Source organism: Oratosquilla oratoria, chromosome 23 (genome assembly GCF_046742065.1).
Source record: "Oratosquilla oratoria isolate Oo_2021 chromosome 23, ASM4674206v1, whole genome shotgun sequence".
NCBI lineage: Eukaryota > Metazoa > Arthropoda > Malacostraca > Stomatopoda > Squillidae > Oratosquilla > Oratosquilla oratoria.
In genome coordinates, this window is record NC_134799.1 from 22,749,068 (window position 1) to 22,770,022 (window position 20,955).

The window sequence follows — 20,955 nt, forward strand, 5'->3', positions numbered from 1 at the left end:
CTCACCCCCCATCCCCCACCCACTCCTCCTCATGCATCACAGCATCATCCATACACAACCTTTCTCCATTCACCCCTATCTTCTGTCCTCTCCCATCCTTCCTCAACAGACATTCCTCTCTTTTGTAATGCCCCTTTTACCCCATCCATCCATCTCATCCTAGGATGCCCCCTCATATTCACTCCTTCCGCCTCTGCCTTCCACACCTCTTTTACTAATCTTTCTTCACTCATTCTTTCCATGTGTCCAAACCATCCCAATACTCTTTCATCAACCCTATCTCCCAACTTCCTTTCCACCACTGTTCTCCTCCTCACCTCCTTATTTCTCACTCTATCTTGCCCAGTAACCCCTATCATACTTCTCAGACACTTCATCTCAAACACATTCAAACTCCTCTCTTCCTCTCTCATGTTCCATGTTTCTGCCCCATACAGTGCTGTTGGCACAATCTCTCCTTCATATAACCTCCTCTTAGAATCCATTCCCAGATGTCTATTTCTCATTACACTTTTTAATCCACCAAGGCATTTACTCGCTTCTCTCAATCTACATTCTACCTCCACCCCCACTCCTCCCTTTCCTGCCACAGTATCTAAAGTGTTACATCCTGGGCAGCTGTTCACAACACGGTCGTCCAGCCTCTTCTGGTAGCTTAGAAGTGCTGGGTGGTGACCGCATCGCAGTCTGGCCAAGTGGACTCTGTCCTTTCGTGGGAGAGAGGATTCAGAAGGGTGGATATCAGGGGGTCTGGCATGCAGCAGTGTGTTGTCTTTCAGTGTGTTAATGGAGCGGTGAGTGATATGATTATGAATATGTTTCCGGAGGCTGGTATTTGGTGGTTGTGGAGGAAGAGAAGAGAGTATCTGTGCGTAATAAAGGTCTTTGGGTGTTGTTTTAATGAGGCTGGACGACCGTGTTGTGAACAGCTGCCCAGGATGTAACACTTCACCCCATACCATACAACACATAATGGAAGACTGCATTATACACAATCATGCACGCAAACAACACAACATACACTCTATAAAGGATTTGTGGGAAAACCCAGTTTCGGCTGTGGCCTTCCTTGGGGAGACGGGACTGCTCGGACAGACAGTCTAGGGAACGACAACAACAACAACAACAACAACAACAACAGTATTTAAAACTATCCACTTCCTCCAGTCTCTCTCCCTTAATGCTCACTTCCAGCCTGCTGTCACTCTCTCCCCTTGTACATCTCGTCCCTTTACTTTTAACCACATTTATCTTCAAGTTCCTTCTTTCTCACACCTTCTCAAACTCTGTCACTAACTTCCTCAATCCCCTTTGATCCTGCTACAAGTGCAGTGTCATCAGCAAACAACAACTGGCTTATCTCCCATTATCTCCATTTTCTTTAAACATCTCCAATCCCTGACCCACTACAATTGCATTCACCTCTCACACCACCCCATCCATGTGTAAATTGAACAGCCAGGGTGATATAACACATCCCTGACAAAGTCCCACTTTTAACCCAAACCACTCACTCTCCATTTCTAATCCTAACACAAGCTCTACTACTCTCGTAATAACTGCTCTTACAGCTTTCCTCCTATCCAATATATCTGCAGTACCTCCCACAGTGCCCTCCTGTCTACCCTGTTGTAAGCCTTTTCCAGATCCATAAAAGCCAAAAAAAAACATCCTTAACTTTTCCTATAGCTTTCTGACATATCTGTCTTACCACAAAAATCTAATCTACACATCCCCTACCTGTCCTAAAACCACATTGTTCCTCACCAATCACTCCCTCTGTTCCTCTCCTAATCCTCTCAATCAAGACCCTCCCATAAAACAAACTGATCCCTCTGAAACTACTATACTCACACTTGTCCCCCTTTCCCTTATAAAGCGGAACTATACAGGTTCTCCTACAGTCCTCTGTCACTCTACCCTCTCTTAAACAAATATTAAATAACCTCACCATCCAGTCCATCATAACTGTACCTCCTTTCTTCAGATATTCTGCATGACATCCAGCCAACCCAGGTGCCTTAGCTGCTCTCATCATCTTAACAGCTGCTTCCACTTCATCCTTCCCTATTTCTCCTCCATTTCCTCACTCATCACTCTCATTTTCTAGCACTTCTCACTGCAACTACCTTTCCCTCCCTCTCCTCCTTCACATTTAGCAACTCCCTAAAATCCTCTGCCCACCTTCCTCTCCCTGCCTTCTCTTCCATTATCATCTCTCCATCTGCACCTTTTACCTTTTCTTCTCTACTTGATTTGCCTCCTTTCTTAATTTCTTTCCAAAACATCTTTTTATTGCTTTCAAAATTTTCTGTCATACTCTTACCCCATTTCCAGGAGGTGCTAAGACGGGAGGGAAGGTGGAGGGGAGTGGAGTGTATTTAGGGATGGAATGGGTGGGAGTGATTTTATGCCTTTTTTGGCTACCTCCCTTGTAAGGGGGAAAAAGCCTTGGTATATGTATGTATGTATGTACTCTTACCCCATTTCACATCTGCTCTCCTCTTTGTTTCCTTTATCTTATGCCTAACTTCCCTTCTCTTTACTTTGTACCTCTCATATGATTCCCTCGTCCTAATTTGTAGCCAATCTATGAATGCCTGTTTCTGCTCTTCTACATCCTTCTTTGCTTCCTCATCCCACCACTCACTACCCTGCCTTCTATGTCCTCCCGCCCTCCTTGTTCCACACACCATCTTTGCACACATTATGACTCCCTCCTTGAACCATCCCCATTCCTCCTCCACTCCTAGCTCTACTCTATCCTTCACTCCCTCCCACTCCTCTCTCAGCTTCTTCTATACTCATTCTCCTTTTCTTTCTCATTTAAGCAGTTCACTCTAAGTACCTCCCTACCTTCTGCCCTTTTCCTCTTTCTCCACCTATTCTCCACTCTCAACTTACCTTCCACCAAAAAATGATCTGATATTCCCCCACTCCCCTTAGAACATGTACATCCATAACTCTTCCTACCATACTCCTGGTCACCACTATATAGTCCATTAATGCTCTATCTGCCACCCTTCCTTCCACCACCCTCTCCCATGTGTACTTATGCTTGACTTTCTTCCTAAACACTGTATTTGCTATCATCAACTCTCTTTCAAGACATATCTGCACCATCAATTCTCAACTACGATTTTTACCTGGAACTCCATCCTTCCCAATCACTCTATCTATTGGTTCCTTTCCTACCCTAGCATTAAGGTCTCCCAATACAACTACATTGACATTTCTCCCTAGTTACAGAAGAGATCTGAAAAAGAATAGCTTCCCATACAGAGTGGTAGATATCTGGAACAAATTGAATGAGGAAATAGTGAATGCAAAAACCATACAAGAATTTTAGATCAAACTGGATGCTGAGTGATACAAAAGCGGGTCACTACGAGCATAGCTCTCTACCTGTAAAATACAACTAGGTAAACACACACACACACACCACGGAAAGAAAATCAAGAAAGACAGGTAGAGAAGAGATCTGAAAAAGAATACCTTTCCTCACAGAGTAATAGACATTTGGAACAAGTTAGATGAGAAAGTGGTGTGTGTAAAAACAATACATGAATTTAAAAATAGTTTAGATAAAATGAGATATGAAGACGGGACACCACGAGCATAGCTCCCCTTCCCGTAAAATACAACTAGGTAAATACACACACACACACACATGACTTGGTGGCACGGTTGGTAGAGTCATTTTCTTCCATTTTGCTTCAATTACACACTACTTACATTGTAATTTAACCATATTGGGTGTCCACAAGAACACCCCTTGCCATACATTGCACCCTGGGCATTCTGTAATTGTAACACTGTTACAAAGTATTTTTCAGGAGCTCCAATTTATGCATGTTGTCACTGTGTGTCTATTTACCTAGTTATATGGGAAGAGGAGCTATACTTATAACCTCTCTTTGTATCTTGCAACATCTAGTTCTTAAATTCTTGTATGGTGTTTGCACACTACCGTTTTGTCCAATTTGTACCAGACATACACCATTCTGTGTGGAAAACTTTTTATTTATTGATTGATTATTGTTATTATTATTTTATTATTATTATTTATTTATTTATTTATTTATTTATTTTTATTTTTTATTTTTTTCCCTCTCCCTTCTTAGGTATCTGGCTACATTATGTTTTTCTTTAGTACCATAAACTACTATGCACTTTTTTTTATCCACTGTGTCTCTGACCCAATTCTCTTTCTCCTTAATTACTTTAATTACTTTACCATGTTCTTCCACTTGTTGCTGTACTATTTCTTTAAAGGTTATTTTTTTATTTTCTAGATCGATTTTCCATTGATTTTTTATTTCTCGGAGAACTGTCTCTTTTATTATTTCTCCAACTTCCTAGGTCACCACTTGTATTTGTTCTTTTATTTATTTTTTCAAAGCCTCATTTTTGTAGATTCATTTTTCATTCTTTTGTTTTCAACTTTAATTGTTTAATTCCTGTTGTGTGTGTGTGTGTGTGTGTGTGTGTGTGTGTGTGTGTGTGTGTGTGTGTGTGTGTGAACACAGAGGGAAAGAGAGAGAGAGATGTAGTATGATATGAATGAATAGAAGACTTAATTCTCCAGAAAATAAGTGATTTTTGTTACTGTGCACTTATTCATGTTTGCAGGTGATTATTTATCAAGTAGTAGAGACCATAAGGCAGTGGGAAGACGACCATTCGACAAGATGGCAACTCTTCTTGCGTATCTTGGGCCTCCAGAACATAAACCCATTGACTCGCAGTAAGTATAATGTGCTTGTCATGTTAAGAGTGGTTATTTCACAGTAATATTACTTCAGGATTAGGTGAATAAGATTTTTATTTTTTTTTATTTATTACATTTTATTACAGTTTTGATTACATTTTATTTGAAGGGTGCCTGTATCATAATGTTTGGCTTTCAGATGGAGTAGTATGGATATGACAAGCACAAAGTTTGAGGAGATAATGTCGAAGCACAATATGCATGAAAAAGACGAGTTTAAATCCATTAAGACTCTCAACATTTTCTACCAGGCAGGAACTTCTAAAGCTGGCAACCCAGTTTTTTATTATATTGCAAGAAGATATAAGTAAGTATTAAACTAGTTTGGGTATATGAATGTGGATAACATTTTGTGAATTTCACATAGACATGGATTAAACCATATTAACATCATTGATAGGATGGATGAAAGAGTATTGGGATGGTTTGGACACATGGAGAGAATGAGTGAAGAAAGGCTAAAAAGAGGTGTGGAAGGAGTGAACATGAGGGGGCGGCCTAGGATGAGATGGATGGATGGGGTAAAAGGGGCTTTTGGGAAGAGGGGAGTGTCTGTTGAGGAAGGACGGGAGAGGACAGAAGACAGGTGAATGGAGAATGGTTGTATATGGATGATGTGATCCATGTGGTGGAATAGGTGGGGATTGGGGGGAAAGGGAGTATGTGTGGGGAAATTTTGACTCAGCCCGAAGGGATTTCTCCCAGTCTTCTTTTCTGCATGAGGGGATGGAGAGAGGGGGTCACCGATTTAATGAAGCGGCTTTCCTATGGATGTGCTGTGTCTTGTGACACTGCTTCTGACCTAGGGCAGTCGGCGAGATGCAGGGTGACCCGTCATCCAGGAGGTGCCAAAGTAAGAGTGAGTGAAGAGGGTGGAGGGGAGTGGAATATATAGGAAATGGAATGGGTGGGAGTTGTTTTTATGCCTTTTTCTTTTTGGCTACCCCCGTGTAAGAGGGAAAAGCCTTTGGTATATGTATGTAACTCTGCCCATCTTCTTACTGCCATCTCATCCATTATCATCTCTGCATCTGCACCTTTTACCTTTTCTTCTCTATTTGATTCACCTCTTCCTCTCATAATTTGTTCCGAAGAATACAAACTCTACGGTACTCCTTACACTAGGATACTCTCGCGTAGCGCGAATATTTCTACTGCGAAATTAAAATCCTCACTCTGGGTCTGGGCAACACTTATCCTCAGTAAGGGGCCCCATTGGGGCAAGGGGGGGGGCCCTTGCCCTCCACCACAAGTCTCGCACACTATAACCATTCTCTTCGCAGTAGTGACCGCGTTAACATCTCTCTACTGCATGTTTAGTTTTTTTTTTCGGTTTCCCCCTTAATGGGCCGATTCTCAGTCAAATTCCTTTATTGGCGTGGCATCCAAGTCACTGTTTACGTCGGTGCCGAAAATCAAGCAATCCGCTTCGATTGTCGCCAGCTCACTCTAAGGACGCTAAGGAGTTCGTCGTCCTTCAATTTCATCGGGGTTTTCCCTACGCCATCCTGTGTCCTGGCATTATTAAGTGCTTCTCCATTCCCTGTATTATTCCCTTAACCGCCACCGGGTATCCTACCCTTCACTGTAAGTATGGAATCTGGTTCCAGTATTGTTGTGGTTTCGCCGCAGGGAGATAAAGGGAAAGGTGCGCACGCATAGAAAATGGCTTCCCTCTTCACCCCCCCAAAAACATGGGAAGGCGGCCTACGGCTTCGGAGGAGACGAGCATTCTCTCCCTCCTCCACGGCGTAGTAGACAGGAAGCCAAGTTGTCCTTTATTCCTTTAAACTTGGACGGTTAGCGTAGATGGACATGCGCCTAAGGCCACCTCTAGCTACCGTTCCTGTACGAGCTTTTCCCGGATGTGGTCGCTTGCGGCTTGCCCTCGCCCATCCCAGAAACTCAACAGTCGCCAGGAAGGTGGTACAACGCCACTTCGAGTCATTCTCAGGCCAAGTTGTCCTCTTCCTTCAAACCAGGACGGTTAGCGTAGCCGGACATGCGCGTCAACGCCACCGCTAGCTACCGTTCCTGTATGGAATCTGGTTCCAGTATTGTTGTGGTTTCGCCGCAGGGAGATAAAGGGAAAGGTGCGCACGCATAGAAAATGGCTTCCCTCTTCACCCCCCCAAAAACATGGGAAGGCGGCCTACGGCTTCGGAGGAGACGAGCATTCTCTCCCTCCTCCACGGCGTAGTAGACAGGAAGCCAAGTTGTCCTTTATTCCTTTAAACTTGGACGGTTAGCGTAGATGGACATGCGCCTAAGGCCACCTCTAGCTACCGTTCCTGTACGAGCTTTTCCCGGATGTGGTCGCTTGCGGCTTGCCCTCGCCCATCCCAGAAACTCAACAGTCGCCAGGAAGGTGGTACAACGCCACTTCGAGTCATTCTCAGGCCAAGTTGTCCTCTTCCTTCAAACCAGGACGGTTAGCGTAGCCGGACATGCGCGTCAACACCACCGCTAGCTACCGTTCCTGTATGACATTTTTCCCGGATGTGGTCGCTTGCGGCTGCCCCCGAAACTCGACGCCGGCACGGACAAAGGGGGGGGCAAAGAGCCCCTTAGTCTCTTCTACTCAGGAATCCCGCAGTACGCACAAAGAGCCGGGTGATCAACGGTGACCTTCCATGCCCTTTGCTCACAGGGACAGAGATCAGGGACGAGGTTGCAGACGCGGTATTTCTCGCTGACCGGATGCTACGTCGGCGGAGGACGCGGACAGTTGTCTCCCCCCTCCTAAGCGTAGTAAACGGAATGGTTGTACATAGCCGCCCCCGCGAACCCCCCCCCCCCCGGGTACGAGATTTTTCCCGGATGCGTCCGGCGGCTCCGCCCCCCCACGGACAAAGGAGCCGAGTTCGGAGATTCGGAGCGCGTCGGCCTCTTCTCCTCAGGTGGTCCCCCACATCCACCTTCCACCCGTCGTCAGACGAGCCGGGTCATCGCCGGAACCCTTTCTATGCCCGGTGGGCAGGGAGTCCGAGATGTGCCCACGCGCGCGTTCGTCGTGGGTGACTCAGCTTCGTCCATTGGAGGCAGTCTCCCCTTGGCGTCTCCCGGACCATCCGCACCCAGGCGGGACTCACCAAGTGGACATTCCCCGGACATTCCCCGGACCTCCTCCCCACTCTCTGTTCACTCGTCACTACGTTGAAGGAACAGATGGAGGCCCAACGGGAATTTTTCCGCGCTTCTCAAGCGCGGTTCGTGCACCGCACGGAAGCTCGTGAGGAGTCACCGCCCCCAAGGGCCCCCCTCGACCATCTTCCACTTGCTCGGCCCCCCTCTGTACCCATCAGTGACCGGGATGGTAGCGTGAGGTTCCTCTCTGCCCGTGCCGACCCCTCCTACGCCGACGACGATGTCCACAGCTCCGTAGGGGGGGGGGGCACGCTCCCTTTCCCCTCCCGTTTCCCAGTCGGAATCCTCGATGGTGGTCCCTCCTTCCTTCTCGGACGTCCTCGCGAGGGTTCGGAGGGCGAATCGACTGGGCCACCCGAAAGCAGAGGAAGCCACATTCGAGTCTGACATCTTCATGACGGCCAACTCTCAGAAAGCCCAGCCTCCTCCCCTCCACCTTCCATGGAGTACGCAGACGGCGAGAGCCATGGCCCAGGCCTCCGACGCTCTCGCAACAAGGACGGCCGAGAAGACGCGTTGGCTTCCGGTCCCATTGGAACACCAGAAGCGCTTCTACACCCCATCGGGGTCAACCCTCGGAGCAGCCTCGATCCCGGCGAGGTTACCAGAGCTGGTTAGGCGGACGCCGAGTCGCTGCGCAGGCGAAACGTCCTCCTCTCTGGCAGGGAAGTCAGCTCCCACCTTCAATCACTGGCTCTGTCCCTGGCGGTGAACTCCTGGCTAGAACGCCTCCTTGCCTCGGCGTGGGAGTTCTTACCCGCACTACAACCCCAGGAAGAATGCGACCTCCAGGCTTTTTGGCAAGCGCGAGCAGAGCCCTGAAGCATCAGGTTTCCTGTCTCTCAACGTCCTGAGCCAACTTCGAGTCCCACAGGAGAGACACCATCCTCGGGGAACCCCAGTGACCCCTCCTCAGGGAGATTTATGCTCACCCACGCGCTGATTCCCCCGGATATGGTGGACTCCGAGATCCTCGACGCAAACATTATAGAGGCTCCGGACTCCCCCACAGGACTCCTAGGAATTCGCCAGCCCCTCCGCACAAGATAGGGGGTTGCCTCTCCCTCTACTGGAGAGCATGGGAAGAGGCCGGGGCGGAAGACTGGACCTACTAAGTCATTAAGACGGGCTATTGTCTTCCCTTTTCCACTGTCCCAAACCTCTCCCTCTATCCCATCCAAGTCAGCAGCTTCCACCCGGACTCGGCTCGCGGGCGGGCCCTAGCGGAGGAATCCTCCGTTCTGCTCCAGACAGGAACTTTAGTGGAAGTCTCGACTCCGGACCCAGGGTTCTTCTCACGGCTATTCCTAGTAGAAAAGACAACAGGGGTGTGGAGACCAGTCATCTATTTGTCTCCACTCAACAAGTTCCTTTTCCCTGACGAAGTTCCGAATGGCCACCCCAGAGTCCGTAAGGGCGTCTATCAGGGAAGGGAACTTCATGGTGTCGCTGGACCTCCAAGATGCATTCCGCCCAGCTATGCCAAGAACACCTGAGAATGGTCCTAACCTTTGTCCTGAAATTGGGCACAGTAGTCAACCCGGAAAAGTCAGATTTCTTACCAGAACAGAGAGTCACGTACCTGGGTATGGTCCTGGACTCCTCCCTAATGGAATCCTTCCCAGTAGGAAAGGGGATCCCGAATCTCGCATCTCTAGTTGCACAGGCACTATCGACCAGGTTCCTGACGGCTACACAATGCCAAATCCTCCTGGGCCATATGGCCTCCATAGAGAAATTAATCCCCTGGAGTAGACAAAGAATGCGACCGCTACAGCGGCTCCTCAAGTCTCAGTGGGCCCCGCAAGAGGGAGAACCCCTACAACACATCTCCCTCACCGAAGAAGTCAAGGATTCTCTTCTCTGGTGGAAGGCCCATGCAACCTTCTCATGGGGATGCCCCTCGGCCCATCTCCCCCCGAAGTCCTCCTGTTCTCCGATGCCTCCAAGGAGGGCTGGGGAGCCCACCTCAACGACGATCACATCAGCGGTTCCTGGTCCACAGTCGAGCGGACAGCCCATATCAATTGGCTTGAGTTGAAAGCAGTACTCCTGGCTCTCCGTCACTTCAAGGATCAAGTCTCAGGAAAAGTAGTGGGCATAATGTCGGACAATTCCTTGGTAGTAGCCTACCTAAACGAGCAAGGGGGGCACAGTCTCCCAGGAACTATGCCTTCTGATGATGGACATCCTCAACCTAGCCAAGAATCTCCAGGTGTCACTCAAAGCCCGTTACATCCCGGGGAAGAGGAGTGTCTGGGCGGACCACCTCGGCAGGAAGAATCAGATAATCAACACAGATGGTCCCTCTATCGAGAGGTAGCGAACTTCATCCTCAGCAAATGGGGCTCCCCTCTAGTGGACCTTTTTGCAATGAGATGGAATCACCAACTCCCAATATATTTCAGCCCTTTCCTGGATCCTCTGACAGCAGGAGAAAACGCTCTTCTGCAAAGTTGGGACAACCTGGACTCCTACGCTTTCCCACCATTCCCTTGCTCCAGAAGGTACTCCTCAGAGCAAGACACGCATCCTACCTTCGGATGACTTTGATCGCTCCTTGGTGGCCCGAAGCCCCATGGTTCCGGACGCCCTCTAGCTAGCAGTAGAAGAGCCTCTGGCCCTTCAGGGAAGACCAGATCTTCTGTATCCACCCATCAACGGGCCTTGGCACAAGAACCCTTCAGCACTCAATCTTCACGCGTTCAGACTATAGTCCAGATCCTCCTAAAGAAGGGTTTTCCCAGAGAAGTGGTTGAGGACATGTCCGCTCCTATTTGCTCTTCCTCAGCTAACCTTTATCAAGGGAAATGCGCCTTTGCAAAATGGTGCCACTCCAGGAAGTTAGTCCCAGTTCGAGCCACCATTCCTGAGATCGCCTCCTTCCACGTCCTCAGGAAGTCCAGGAAGATCTCCCTCTCGGCGGTACAAGCCATCCGGACCTACCTCAAGAGAACCGAACATCTTCGACCAGAATTAAAGTGGTTGTTCATCTCTACTAAAGGTAGCCCATCACTAAGAATTCCATTTCTTACTGGACAATGGAAGTCATACGCATAGCCTGCGACATGAACCACACAGATTGCCCATGACCTGAGGGCAGTAGGGACCTCCCTAGTCATCAGTAAGAATCGGTCAGTCAACCAGGTTCTTCAAGCAGGTATATGGAAGAGCCAGAATACGTTCACTTCCTTTTACCTCAAAGAAGTTATGCGGGAATCTTTAGGGAACTTATCTTTGGGCCCCATAGTGGCCGCCCAAGAAGTCCTGAAAATGATATACCCCTCCTCAAGAGCACACAGCCGACCCTGACAACTCATCCAGGTTCTGGCTCGGCAACTGCAGGGATAACTTTCTAAAATCCTTCTCATACTCTTACATTCCCTTACCTCACCCGCGGGCTCTCAAGCATTCCAAGGGAATCAATTCAAGCCCTTCAGTGGTACAAAAGTGATTATAACCTTTCTGTCTCCACTCCAGGGAACAGAAAGGGGTGCACTTCAAAGTGAGGGGAATGTATAGGGGTCTGGTCAACATAGTCTTAGCACACTAGATTTTCCTTACAGCGGTTTCCCAGGCTAGATAACAACTTCCTTCCCTCCTAAGTCCGAGTCTCCTAGTGTAAGGAGTACCGAAGAGTTTGTATTCTTCGGAACAAATGTAATTTTCGCAGGAAAATTAATTTTTCCCTGATACAAACCTGAGGTACTCCTTACCTTTAATGGCCCTCCTCAACCACCCCTCTAAACAGTTCCTTCTCCTTGCCTGACAACCTTGTGCTTAAATCATACCTGGCTCAGAGAATGGTTATAGTGTGCGAGACTTGTGGTGGAGGGCAAGGGCCCCCCCCCTTGCCCCAATGGGGCCCCTTACTGAGGATAAGTGTTGCCCAGACCCAGAGTGAGGATTTTAATTTCGCAGTAGAAATATTCGCGCTACGCGAGAGTATCCTAGTGTAAGGAGTACCTCAGGTTTGTATCAGGGAAAAATTAATTTTCCTGCGAAAATTACATTTCTTTCCAAAACATGGAAGCAAAAAACTCTCTCCATTTTTTCCATTTTCTTTAACCATGTCTAGATTGAACAGCTTTGGTGACATGACACATCTGTGGTGAAGTCCCTCCTTTACCTCAAACCACTCTCTCCATTTCTGGTTTGAACATAGGCTCTACTACTCTCATAAAAACTCTTGACTGCTCTGAACATCTTTCTTCCTATCCCATTCATCTGCAATAACTTCCACAAGCTTTCCTCTCTACCCTGTTGTAAGCCTTTTCCAAATCCATAAAGGTTGGAAAAACATCCCTATCTTTTCCCTAAGCTTTCTCACATATCTGCTTTACCACAAAGATCTCATCCATGTAACCCCTACCTTTCTTAGACCCACACTGTTCTTCACCAATTACTCCCTCTGTTCCTCTCCTAGTCCTCTCAATCAAAACCCTCCCATAATCCTTCTCAACTACACTCAACAAACTGATCCCTCTGAAACTACTACACTCACACTTATCTCCTTTTCCCTCATAAAGTGGAACTATACAGGCACTTCTCCATTACTCCAGTACTCTACTCTCCTTTGGACAAACAAAAAATAACCTTGCCAGCCAGTCCACCATCACTGTACCTCCCTTTTTTTAGACATTCCACATGACAACCCAGGTGCCTTATCTTTTCTCATCATTTTAATAACTGCTTGCACCTCATCTTTTCTTATTTCTCCTCCATTTTCCTCAATCATCACAGTCGTTTTCTTAGCACTTCCCACTGCAACTACCTTTCCCTCCATATCCTCCATCACATTTGGTAACTCCCTAAAATCTTCTGTCCATCTTCTTACTGCTGTCTTTTCCATTGTAATCTCTCTATCTGCACCTTTTACCTTTTCTTCTCTACTTTATTTGCATCCCCTTCCTCACTTAATTTCCTCCCAAATCATCTTTTTATTTCAAAATTTTCTGTAATACTCTTACCCCATTTCACATTTGCTCTCCTCCTTGCCTCCTGTATCTTATGCTTTACTTCTCTTTTCTTTGTACCAGTCATATGATTTATTTTGTAACCAATCTGTAAATGCTCATTTCTTCTCTTCTACAACTTTGTTTCATCATCCCACCATTCACTACCCTTTCTTGTATTTCCTCCCATCCTCTTTGTTCCACACTCCATATTTACACACCTTGTGACTCTCTCCTTGAAGCATCCCCATTCCTCCTCCACTCCTAGTTCTACTCTATCCTTCACTCCCTCCCACCCTTCTCTGAGCTTCTTGTACTCAATCTCCTTATCATTTTCATTTTAGCAGGTTACTCTAAGCACCTCCCTACCATCTCTCCTTTTCCTCTTTCTCCATCTATCCTCCACTCTCAACTTACCTTCCACCAGAAAATGATCTGATATCCCCCACTCTCTCCCCTTAGAACATGTACATCCTATTATACTCCTATTTACCACTACATAGTCCATTAATGGTCTATCTACCACCCTTCCATCCACCACCCTCTCCCATGTGTACTTATGCTTGACTTTCTTTCTAAACACTGTATTTGTTATCATCAACTCTATAGACACATCTCCACCATCAACTCTCCACTACAATTCTTTCCTGGAACTCCACACTTTCCAACCACTCTATTGGTTATTTCCTGCCCTAGCATTGAGATCTCCCAATACCACTAAATTGACCTCTCTCCATAAACCCTCTATGCAATGATTTACTTCATCCAAAAAGAATCCCTCTACACTCTTCTCACTACCAGGTCCATATGCACTTACAAAGACCCACATCTCCCTTCCCAGTTTCACCTTTATCCCATTAAGTTGGAAAAAAAATGAGTAATTCACCTTCATCAATATTAAGTTCAAAATGTAAATGAATATTTAAAAATCACTGAAAAAACAATGAAGTCATGAATTTATATTTGTACAGAAAATGAGTGAAGAATGGCACAGGTGGAGATGGTCAGTTTCAGCAAGATTATAGAACAGTAATGGAGGGCTAAAGATGTGGAAAAGGAGTTGGGAAACACATAGGTGGTTAATTGATTTTTTTTTGACTAAGACAAACTTTTGTTAGAATTCAAACACAGCTATATCATATAATACTGTATTCTACATATACATACATATACCAAAGGCTTTTTTTCTTCATATAAGGGAAGTAGCTAAAAAACAAAGGCATAAAAACCACTCCCACCCATTCCATCCCCATTATACTCCACTCCCCTCTACTCTCTTCCATCCTTTTCATCTTGGCACCTCCTGGATGACAGGTCATCCCTGCATCTCACCCACAGCCCTGGATCAGAAGCAGTGTCACAAGACACAGCACATCCACAGCAAGGCCGCTTCATTACATTGGCGATCCCCCTCTCCGTCCCCTTACGCAGAAAAGGAGATGGTGAGAAATCACTTCAGGCTGCATTAAATTATTTCTCACATATACTCCTTTACCCTCCATCCCCCACCCATTCCACCTCATGCATCACAACATTCACCTGTCTTCTGTCCTTTGCCATCCTTCCTCAACAGACATTCCCCTCTTTCCCAATGCCCTTTTTACCCTATCACCCTATCCATCCATCTCATCCTAGGTCACCCCCTCATGTTCACTCCTTCCACTTCTGCCTTCCACACCTCTTTTACTAATCTTTCTTCACTCATTCTTTCCATGTGTCCAAACCATCCCAGTAATCTTTCATCCAACCTAACTCCCAATCCCCTTTCCTCCTCACTTCCTCATTTTTCACTCTATCCAGCCTAGTAACCCCTATCATACTTCTCAGACACCTCATCTCAAACTCATTCAAAATTTTTCTCTCTTTCTCTCTTATGTTCCATGTTTCTGCCCCATACATTGCTGTCAGCGCAATCACTCCTTCATATAATCTCCTCAAAGGACCTAAATGTAATAAAGGCAACAGAAGGAAAAAATAGTATGGAATTAATCACAGTTGAAGTTGAAAACAGCAGTATGAAAAGTAGAATTTTTATAGTTGTTTATGTGCCACCAAAATTTAAGACCTGGACTGACAGTGAACACTCAAAACTACTAGAAAACACAAATAATGAATTAACCGTGACACTGAAATATGGAGAAAATATAGTAATTATGGGTGACTTTAATGCAAAGGAAATAAATTGGGAAGAATTGAAAATGGGAGGTGGAGATGAACTCCGGGGAAATGCCCTACTGGATATGACCATAGATTACACATTGATGCAACGGGTTAAAGAAAATACTAGATTTAGACAAAACGAAGAACCATCAAGACTAGATTTGAAATTCACCACTGAACCAGAAATAATGGAAGAAATAAATTGTAAAACACCAATTGGGAAGTGACCACATACTAATAGAGATTGAATTTAAGGAACAAAATGTGGTAAGAAGGAGTGAGAAACATAGAGAAGGAAGACTGATGTACAATAAAACTGATTTTGTAAAACTTAGAATTTTTTTCCAAAATGCCTGTTGGGAAAAATTTGCAAATGATGAAACAAAGACAAGAGAAATGGAACATAAAAAAAAAAAAAAAAAAAAAAAAAATTATATATATATATATGTATATATATATATATATATATATATATATATATATATATATATATATTTATATATATATATATATATAAAGAGGGAACAGACACATTTGTGCCTAAGCAGAAACAGAAAAGGGAGCACATAAAGTGCTGGTATAATAAAAAGTGTAGCAATGCTAAAGATAGAAGAGATGAAGCTTGGAAAAATGGAAAAGAGACAAAGAGACTAAATGGCAAACATACATTAAACTGAGAAATGAATACATAGACATATGAAGAGAGAAAAAAAGAAACTATGAAAAAGATATAGCAAAATTCAAAGATCAACCTAAACTTTTCTACAGATATGTAAATGACAAACTAAAAGACAAACACGAAATAACAAAACTGGATGAAGGAAATCAAGAATACACAGAAGATATAGAAATGGCTGAAGTAATGACCAGACACTAAGTCTGTTTTTACAATTGAAAGCTCACAATTGTGGAATGATAGTCACCAGGTAGGATCCCCTAAAATGGAAGAAATAATGGTGACAAAGAAATAAGGGACCAAATAAAGAAACTCGATGTCAGAAAGTCACATGGGCCAGACAGAATAGCGAACTGGATATTAAAAGAATGCATAGAATAACTCACAGACAAAATACACAAGATAATTGACTTCTCACTCAAAGAAGGAAAAGTACCACAAGACTGGAAAAATGCTAATATTATACCAATATATAAGGGAGGAAATAAAGAAAATCCAACAAATTATAGACCAGTATCCCTTACTAGCACAATTCCAAAAATATGCGAAAGAGTTATTGAAAACAAATGGACTAAACAATTGGAAAAGAACAAAATATTAAACCCCAACCTAATATGCTTTTACTCAAGATTGCTAGACATAATACAAGAAAGAGATGACTGGGCAGATTGTGCTTTCCTGGATCAGCAAAAGGCTTTTGACAAAGTACCACACAAAAAACTACCAAGAAAAATTGAACTAATAGGTGGAATACAAGGAAAATTATTAGAATGGATGGAAGACTTCTTGAAAGGAAGAAAAATGAGAGCGATAGAGAAAAGAACTCAAAATGGGTAGACATGATAAGTGGAGTACCCCAAGGCTCTGTCTTGGCTCTAATAATGTTTGCTATTTATATAAATGACATGGATGAAGGAATTAAATGCTACATAAACTTATTTGCAGGTGATGCAAAACTATTGATGAGAGTGAGTAACGAAGAAGACTGTAAATCTTTTCGGAGATCTGGAAAAGTCTGGAATTGGAGTAAAAAGAACAAAGTGAATTTCAACATTAAAAAATGTAGTATAATGGAATTTGGAAAAAGCAAAATAGAATATCCGGTAAATACAAAATTGGAACAAAAGAAGTTACAAAAGTAAATTCAGAAAGAGACCAAGGAGTGATCATTTCAAATGACATGACACCAGACAAACATGTAAACAAAATAGTTGGAGAAACCTACAACTTAATAAGATCAATGAAAGTGGCCTTTGACTACATGGACGAGGAAATGGTGAAGAAAATCTTAGTTACACTAATAAGACCAAAATTAGTGTATGCACCCAGTACAAAAAAAAAAAAAATAAATAAATAAATAAAAAAAATAAACTACAAAAAATTCAAAGAGCACTAACAAAGATGGCAACAACACTCAGCATGTTGACATAAGAACAAAGATTGGACAAACTAAACTTATTAACTCTGGAGCAAAGAATAGAAAGAGGTGCTTTGATATCTATATATAGAATTATGAAAGGGATAGAAATCCTTGACAGGGATCTACTTATATGGGAAAGAAGATATACAAGGGGTCACAAGAAGGAAATTAAGAATAACAGTTACAGAAGAGATCTGAAAAAGAATAGCTTTCCTCATAGAGTGATAGATACATGGAATAAATTGAAAGAGAAAACAGTGGGTGCTGAAAATATACACGACTTTAAGAAAGAACTAGATGTGGAAAGATACAACTATGGGTCCCTACAAGCATAGCTCTTCTCCCGAAAAATACAACTAGGTAAATATAATCTCCTCGTAGCATTCATTCCCAAATGTCTATTTCTCATTACACTTTTTAATCCACCAAGGCATTTACTTGCTTTTCTCAGTCTACATTCTACCTCTGCCTCCACTCCTCTATTTCCTGCCACATTCGCACCCAAGTATCTAAAACTATTCACATCCTCCAGTCTCTTTTCCTTAATACTCACTTCCAGTCTGGTGCCACTTTCTCCCCTTGTACATCTCATCACCATACTTTTACCCACATTTATCTTGAACTTCCTTCTTTTACACACCTTCCCAAACTCTGTCACTAACTTCCTCAATCCCACCTCTGATCCTGCTACAAGTGCAGTGTCGTCAGCAAACAACAGCTGGCTTATCTCCCACTTTTCTCCATTTTCTTTAACCATGTCCAATTCCTGACCCACTATTCTTGCATTTACTTCTCGCACCACCCCACCCATGTATAAATTGAACAGCCAGGGTGACAGAACACATACCTGATGTGAGTCCCACCTTTACTTCAAACCACTGTTGACAGCTCCTAAAAGCTTTCCTCCTATCCTGTATATCTGCAATACCTCCCACAATGCCTTCCTGTCTACCCTCTCATAAGCCTTTTCCAAATCCATAAAAGCCCAAAAAACATCACCTCTTCCAATAGCTTTCTCACATGTCTGTCCTAGCACAAAAATCTGATCTACACAACTCCTGCCTGTCCTAAACCCACACTGTTCTAAAAAACAAAATAGCTTCCCACACAGAGTGATAGATACTTGGAACAAATTAGACAAAGAAACACTGTGTGCAAACACTATTCAAGATTTTAAGAAAAAACTTGATGCTGAGAGATACAAAGACTTGTCATCACGAGCATAGCTCCCTTCCCGTATAATACAACTAGGTAAATAAATACCAATTACTCCCTCTGTTCATCTAATCCTCGCAATTAAGACCCGCCCATAAGCCTTCCAAACTACACTTAACAAGCTGATTCCTCTGAAACTACTACACTCACACTTGTGCCCTTTTCCCTTGTAAAGTTGAACTATACAGGCACTCCTCCAGTCTGCTGGCACTCTACCTCTCTTAAGCAAACAATAACCTCTTCACTCTGGGGCACATCGTACGTCTGGCAGCATTAGCTGCCCGATGGCAGTGTTGCGTCATAATAATCGCATTATAAAAAATAAAGTCAGTGCTCAATCGTTCGTTCTCTTTCACCCGTGAATTTTGATAACCATAGAAAATATGATGAAGCCAGTTTAGAGAGAATGGAGGTTACGTAGGTACGACTGCAATAAATATAATCAAGATGCCGACGTCGGCATCATCGAGTATCCTCATGCCGCCTACGTAGGCGTCACCGTATGGAAGTGGTTAAATAGCCTCACCAACCAGTCCACCATCACTGTACCTCCTTTTTTCAGACATTGTGCATGACATCTATCCAACCCAGGTGCCTTACCTGGTCTCATCATCTTCACTGCCTTCACTTCATCTTTCCTTATTTCTCCTCCATTGTCCTCATTCATCACAGTCATTTTCATAGCACTTCCCACTGCATCTACCTTTCCCTCCCTATCCTCCTTCACATTTAGCAACTCCCTAAAATATTCTGCCCATCTTCCTCTTACTGCCTTCTCTTCCATTATCATCTCTCCATCTACACCTTTTACCTTTTCTTCTCTAATTGATTTGCCTCCTCTTCCTCTCTTAATTTCCTTCCAAAACATCTTTTTATTCCTATCTAAATTTTGTGACACTTTTACCCCATTTCACATCTGCTCTCCTCTTTGCCTGCTTTATCTTATGCTTTACTTCTCTCCTCTTTTCTTTGTACCTCTCATATGATTATCTTATCCTATTTTGTTACCAGTCTGTGAAAGCTTGCTTCTCGTGTACAACCTTCTTTGCTTCCTCATCCCACCACTCACTACCCTTCCTTTTATTTCCTCCCGTCCTCCTTGTTCCACACACCATCTTTGCACACCTTATGACTCCCTCCTTAAGCCATCCCCATTCCTCCTCCACTCCTAGTTCTACTCTATCCATCACTCCCTCCCACTCCTCTATCAGCATCTTCTTATACTCATTCTCCTTTTTGTTTCTCATTTAAGCAGTTCACTCTAAGTACCTCCCTACTCTTCTGTCCTTTTCCTTTTTCTCCATCTATCCTCTCTCAACTTACCTTCCAGAAAATGATCTGATATCCCCCTACTCTCTCCCATTAGAACATGTACATCCTTAACTCTTCCTGTTATACTCCTGTTTACCACTACAAAGCCCATTAACACTCTACCACCCTTCCATCCACCATCCTCTCCCATGTGTACTTATGCTTGACTTTCTTCCTAAACACTGTATTTGCTATCATCAACTCTCTTTGTGGACACATTTCCACCATCAACTCTCCGCTATTATTCTTTCCTGGAACTCCACACTTTCCAACCAATTAGAGTGTACTTGTTACATGAGTTAAAAAAACAAATGATTACCCTAGAATTCAAATTCTTTAGAACTTATGCAGCCTCCAGGAACAAATGTAAGTTTGAGCGCTGAGGAATACATAGGGCAGCAACCAGAATGATCCTTAGTCTGGCTGATAAAGCATGTGAAAAGACTGGAAAAACAGGGATTACATATTGGAAGAGTGAAGGTAGAGAGGGGAGTGATAGTCAACTTAAGAACAGGTATAGGAATGGAAAAATTTGAGGATCTGTTAGCATGGAATAGAAGATCAAGAAAACATAGTAGAAAATTAAAGAAGACATATTGGTTTAAAGATGATGGGAAGCAGTTTTACACATAAATTTGGGAATAAGTTAGAGGAAACAATCTAGTCTGACAATATAAATTGGCTATAATAATTTGAGATAGAAGTAGGACCTCATGACCATATCTCTAAGCCCTTATGTTACTGTTATATAAATCTATCTATATACAAAGAGCTTTTTCCCCCATATAAAGGAGGTACCTAAGTCAAAGGAATGTACCTACTCCTACCCATTCCACTCCCACCACTCTTTCCCCCCTCTCATCTCAACACCGCATGAATGATGGGTCGTCCCTGTATCCTGCCTGTTGCCCTGGGTCAGTAGCAAGACACAGTATATCCACAGTAAAGCCACTTCACTTAATTGGTGATTCCCCCCCCACACACACACACACACTGCTCCCTCATGCAGTAAAAGAGAAGACAGAAAAATCCTTTCTGGCTGTGTCAAAATATCATTCACACACAACCACCCCTTACCTTCCCATCTTCCACCTCACCTTTCCTTGCATAACAGTATCATCTATACACAGACACTCCACTTATCTCTATTTCCTGCCTTCTCTTTTCCTTCCTCAACAGATATTCCTCTCTTGCTCAACATCCTCTTCACCCCATCCTTCCAATTCCTCCTCGGTCGTCACCTTGAGTTCTCTGCCTCTGCCTTTGACACCTCTTTTATTAATCTTTCCTCACTCATTCT

General features: G+C 43.9%; 1 protein-coding gene across 1 annotated transcript in view; it reads left to right on the forward strand.

Annotated features, from left to right (window-relative positions):
- LOC143038025 (neurofibromin-like) overlaps positions 1 to 20,955 on the forward strand; it is a 421,021-nt gene that overhangs the window by 216,038 nt on the left and 184,028 nt on the right. Inside the window, exons 29-30 of the mRNA XM_076206875.1 lie at positions 4,633 to 4,747; positions 4,911 to 5,078. Coding sequence (XP_076062990.1) covers positions 4,633 to 4,747; positions 4,911 to 5,078 — 283 coding nt within the window. The remainder of the gene's footprint in view (positions 1 to 4,632; positions 4,748 to 4,910; positions 5,079 to 20,955) is intronic.